Source organism: Sceloporus undulatus, chromosome 1, assembly GCF_019175285.1.
Source record: "Sceloporus undulatus isolate JIND9_A2432 ecotype Alabama chromosome 1, SceUnd_v1.1, whole genome shotgun sequence".
Lineage (NCBI taxonomy): Eukaryota > Metazoa > Chordata > Lepidosauria > Squamata > Phrynosomatidae > Sceloporus > Sceloporus undulatus.
In genome coordinates, this window is record NC_056522.1 from 215,287,045 (window position 1) to 215,292,358 (window position 5,314).

Genomic DNA, 5,314 nt, shown 5'->3' on the forward strand with positions numbered 1-5,314 from the left:
GTTCAAAGCAATAAACACAGAGTAGTCACCGGATCTCCATTTCCTGGGAAACTGTTTTAAGTGCTTTTCCCCCTACTTACCTGGGAGTAAGCTCCTCCGCTGGAGGCTCCCGAGGAAACAGGCCAAGGCTGAAGGCTTGCCAAGGGCCAGAGAGGTCGGACTGCATTTAAAGGGAGGCCTGGGGGTGGGATGGCACCTTTTCAAGCCACATCTCAGGCCACATGGGGGGGGGGGGGGGGGGGGGGTCACTGCTTCAAGCTACCCATGGGAATCTGGGATTAGGAAGAGGCCAAGAAGTTGGATTGTTTCGCATGCTGTCACTCTCTTTTCGCTGCTAGGGAGAGGGAGACCTTCAGCCTTGGAGGGGACAACAGAAGTCCCTTCTTGTCTAAGGATTGTCTTAGGAAGCAAAATGTCCTCCACACACAGGTCCAAAACACACTGCAGAAAGGATCCGCTTTGAGACCGCTTTCGCTGCCCTGGCTGAATGTTAGGGACATTCTGGGGTGTGTAGTTCTGGGAGACATTGAGCCTTCTCTGTCAGAGAGCTGTAGGGCCACAATCCACCACAATTCCCTGGCTTCCCTAGCCCTGAGCCAGGGCGGTTAAAGGGGTCTCAGACTGGATGGTTTCTGTAGTCCTTGGGGACTGCCTAGTAGTCCGTACTAAGAAATCGCCAGTATTCGACCTGCTTCCTAGTTCTACTGGCAAGATGAGGCCCAGGGATCCTCCCTGGCTGTGTCTACACTGCAGGAATCATCCAGATTGACCCCACTTTAAACTTGCTCTGGCTCAATGCTATGGAATTCTGGGGATTATAGTTTGGAGAGACAGGGGGCCTTCTCTGTCAGAGAGCTGTGGGGCCACAGCTCAACTAGAAATCCCAGGGTTCCCTGGCAATGTCAACCTGGATGACTACTGTTGCATTCAGGGCTTGGGCCCCGGGAGTTGGGGGGCGGAGAGGAGAGGTGAATCCGGAGAGGGCTACCCATCCTTGGCCTAGAGGGGGAGGAGTCACCGGGGCCTGGGGCTCTGCTTTGGGCCCAACTCCCCATCCGCCTCCGAGACCCGGAGGAGAGCAGAGGGAAAGGCATTTGCCAAAGCCTAGCCAGGGCCTCTGGGGGGGGGCTCTTTCAGGGAGGGGCCAGGGCTTCTACAAAAAAACCCAGGGCCACTTTGGGGAGGAGCCAGGGCCACTTGGGGGAGGGTCCAGAGCCTTTGGGGGAGGGCCATTTGGGGAGGGGCCAGGGCCACTTTTGGGCGGAGCTAGTGCCATTTGGGGGCGAAGTCAGGGCCACTTTTGGGGAGGGTCCAGCCAGGGCCACTTGAGAGAAAGTCAAGGTCCAGGGGCGGGGCTCTTTGGGGGAGGGTCCAGGGAGGGGAGGGCGCGGGCGTGGCCTGTCCGTGGCCCCTCCCTCCCTCTAGCTGTGGGCGTAGAAGCCGTAGTAGCCCCCGAGGTCCTTGGCGGCGGCGCAGGGCTTGTTGTCGCAGTCCCTGGGGGCCAGGGGTCCCGGCTCGGTCTTGAGGGGAGAAGGGGCGCCTTCCGGGGCCGAGGCCGAGGAAGCCGAGGCCGAGGGAGCTGCGGAGGGGGAGAGCCTCCTCCGCTTGGCCTGCTGCTGCTGCTGCTGCTGCTGCTCGTAAATCCCAGAGTCGGTGGAGTCGATGGACTTGATGGAGGCGGAGGAGGGCGCCTCGATCCATCCGGAGTCGGAGAGGTCCTTGGGGGGCTTGGAGTCCTCGGGGGCCGGAGGAGGGGGCGCCACCAGCGGGGACCTCTCCGGGGGGGCCAGGCCCTCGCCCTCCTCCCCGCTGCCCCCTCCTCCGGCGCCCCCTGCTGCCCCTGCTCCTCCTCCTCCTCCTCCGCCGGGCAGGTGGTAGGGCAGGCGGGCGGCAGGGCCGGCGGGGCCTGGCCAGCAGGAGAGGGCCTTGGCGTTGCAGTACTGCGGGGGACTGCGGGCGCCCCATCCCGAGGGGTCCGGGTAGTAGCCCAGGGGGCGAGCCGTGCAGCCGGCCGCCGCTTGCAGCGGGAGCGCCTTGACCCCGGCGGCGGCGTAGGAGAGCAGGGTGGCCGCGTTGCCCGCCAGCTCCCCCGCGGGGTCGTAGGCCGAGGCGGCGGCGGCGCCGAAGTCCAGGCGGTTGTTGGCCGGAGTGACGAACCAGCGCTGCGGGGAAGGGGCGCCGGGCTCCTCGGCCTGCTGCGGGGAGAGCAGCCCGTTCGGGTGGGGCAGCCCTCGCTCCGGGAGAGGGCCGCCTCCGGGTCCCAGGCCGCCGCCGGAGCCCCCTCCGGCCCCGCTGCCGGCCCCCAGGCTGCCCCCGGCGCCGCCGGCTCCTCCTGTGGCTCCCGATCCTGCTGCCGTGGTCCCCGTGGCCGAGGGGTGGTGGTGGTGGTGGTGATGGTGGTGGTGGAAGCCCCGGGACTTGGCGTAGTTGGAGACGAACTGGTCCTGCAGGAAGGAGCCCGCCGCCGCAGCAGCAGCCATGGCATAGCGGGCCCCGGGCACCATCTGCGAGCGAGGAGAGTCGCTGGGCGAAGGGGTCAGGCGGTCCATGTCGCAGCCCGTGTAGATCCTGGCAGGCAGGAAGGAAAGGCGGGAGGATGGGAGGAAGGAAGGGGGGAAAGGACCCACAGAGAGAGAGAGAGAGAGAGAGAGGGAGGGAGAGGCAGGAATGGGGCTGGTCAGTAGGGGCAAGGCACAGGCCAACCTCAGCCCCTTCCCCAAGCCCCCCACACGCAGCCCGGGGGGTTGACTTGTGCCTTCAAACCCTTTCCGACTTTTGCAAAACCTATCATCTTCTTGGCAATCTTTCTCCATTGCCATCCCCTGAGGCTGAGAGAGTGTGACTTGCCTAAAGCCACCCAATATCACCCACCCGGGATTCGAACCCTGGTCTCCTAGTCCGACGCGTTGGCAGCACGCTAAGCTAGTCAAAAAACCCAAAGCTATGGCGTCCTTCCTCTCATGGTTGTTTAAATGATCACCCTGGGACCAGGATTCGAACCCTGGCCTCCCAGTATCCTAGGGCCCAAAACCACTACCCCAGGCTGGCCCCACTGTAAGCTAGCCAGGAAGCCCAAGGGTGCGGTGGTCCCTCCTTTGGGCCCAACCTTCCTCGCAGGGGTGTTGTGAGGAAGAAATGGCCAGGCTGGGGACATAGGTGCCCCCTTGCCTAATAAACCTGCTGAGCTCAACCCTGGGCTGGATCAAGACCTTTTTTAGAGGCCCTGAGCCTTTAATGGATTTTGATGCCCTTCTTATATATATAAATTTAAAATAGAAATAGAAACAATAATAAATCGTAAAAAGGAACCCAAACCTACAGTAAAACAGAAACTCATGTTTGTACACTTCCACTTTAGTTCTATTTGAAAAGTTTTCTCCTACTTTTTCCTAGTTGCAAAGTCTTCGCTCAGATCAGAAAATGTCGGCGATGCTCCCCTTCCCTTGCTGATCTTGCTTAATGGTTAATAATCTAGCCCTGGTCTTGCTTCATGGATGGCTCATCTAGCCCTGCCTGGCCCACCAATGGGAAACCTGTACCTCTCTAGATGGTAGGACTCCAGCTCCCATCAGTGCCAGGGATGACGGAGTTGAGGCCCAACAACATCTGATGGTCCTATTTTGGGGCTACACCAAGATTTAGGCCAAGCTCTCAAGGACAGGGGGCGTCTGAGCATGTGCTGAGTTCCCTTGGCTTTTCCATGACCCCCAACCAGACTCTTTGAGTGACACTTTGACAGGAGGGGGGAAAAGGCCCCCAGATGGCAGAACATTGGCTCCCAATTTGGGGTTGCCCTTTGCTGCCTGATAACCGCCTCTCATCCCCAGTAATTGGGGACCGAAATAAGGTCTTCCTCTTGGGCTTCTTTTAAAGGCTTCTTTATGGGAAGGGTCGACTTGAGACAGATTTCAAGGGATGAGGTGGGAAAGCTTCCTTTTAAAATTATTGGGCAAAGTGCTATAAGAATATTGGACGGGGGGTGACTTATTATAAGGTTCTCTCCTCCAAGCATACATTTAATTTCATTTATTTATTTCATTTTTATGCCGCCTTTATCCCACAAAGAGACCCAAGGCGACTCACAAGATTAAAAAAACATTTTTAAACTTTACAATAAGTACAAAAGCTTCCTATCGAGACTAGTTCGGATGCTCTGGGAGGGTCCTTCATGGAGGGTAAGGTAAGCTAGGCTGGGCTGCCTCGTGGGAAGCAAGCGATCAAGTCCGAAAATGAATTAAAAAGTAGTAAAATAAGGGACAGGCTTCCCATCCCTTCAGTGTCTGGGTAGAAAAGACATCCCTGCCGGTGCTGTTTGAGTGACAAGCCTAAGGCCCCAAGGACAAGTGGAACCGGCTACAACTCCCTCTTCTGCAAAACCCTTGGGAACCAGAGTGTTGGTCTAGGACTCTGAGAGACCACGGTTCAAATCCTCCCATAGCCATGGAACCGCGCTGGGTGGAAAGTCACACTCTCTCAGCTTTAGAGGAAGCCGACGGCAAAGAAAACTCCACGATAGTCACGCTCTCTCGCCCTCTCTCTTTCTGCCTTTCCTCCCTAGAGGTACAACTTTCAAGTCATGTTCGACTTATGGTGAACCTATCCTTGGGTTTTCTTGGCAGGCTTCTTCAGAAGGTTTTTTCCCCCTCTGAGGCTGAGAGAGTGTGACTCGACCAAAGTGGGTTTACATAGCCGAGCCAGGATCCAAACCCTGGTTTCCAGAGTTCAATCCTCAAGCCACTGCACCAGACTGGCTCTCATAGGGATCTCATTATCTACCTGCAACTCATGGCAGGCAAAGTGCATATAACTATAGTTTATGAATAAATAAATAAATAACCAGAAGCCAGGGGATCCAGGAAACTGGGCAGTATGTAAACCTTTGACGTTAGACTGCCTGAGGAGTCCTAAGCAGGGGCCCCGAGGAAGTAAAGTCCATTGAGCCCAACTAGGTCTAGCTCTAACCAATCGCCCTTAGGAACCAGCAGAGAGAGGACCGGGACTAAAGAAATAAGTATTGTGCGCTGAATGAAAAGCATGGCAATATCTTAAGGATTGCCCCTGACCTTAATCCCCAGCCCTGAGCCTTTAATGGATATTTTGATATTTTCCTTTAGCCACAGTGCTGGGCAGCTGACTTCCAGAAGGCCTTGTTGGAGTGAGGGGCAGGAAGACTATATGTGGGGTTTAGTCTATTCTCGTTGTTGTCATTGTGTGCCTTCAAGTCGTTTCCGAGTTAGGGCGAGCCTAAGGCAAACCTAGCATGGGGCCATTAGCATACCATACCTAAGGCCATACCATGGGGCCATTAGCCTAC

The 5,314-nt window shown here is 57.1% G+C and overlaps 1 protein-coding gene across 1 annotated transcript in view; it reads right to left on the bottom strand.

Annotated features, from left to right (window-relative positions):
• Positions 1-242: 242 nt before the first annotated feature.
• Positions 243-5,314, bottom strand: part of LOC121925903 (T-box brain protein 1-like) — a 39,848-nt gene continuing 34,776 nt past the window's right edge. The window contains 2 exon segments of the mRNA XM_042458469.1: positions 243-2,275; positions 2,402-2,568. Of these exon segments, the coding sequence (XP_042314403.1) occupies positions 1,422-2,275; positions 2,402-2,568 (1,021 nt within the window). The 3' untranslated portion in view covers positions 243-1,421.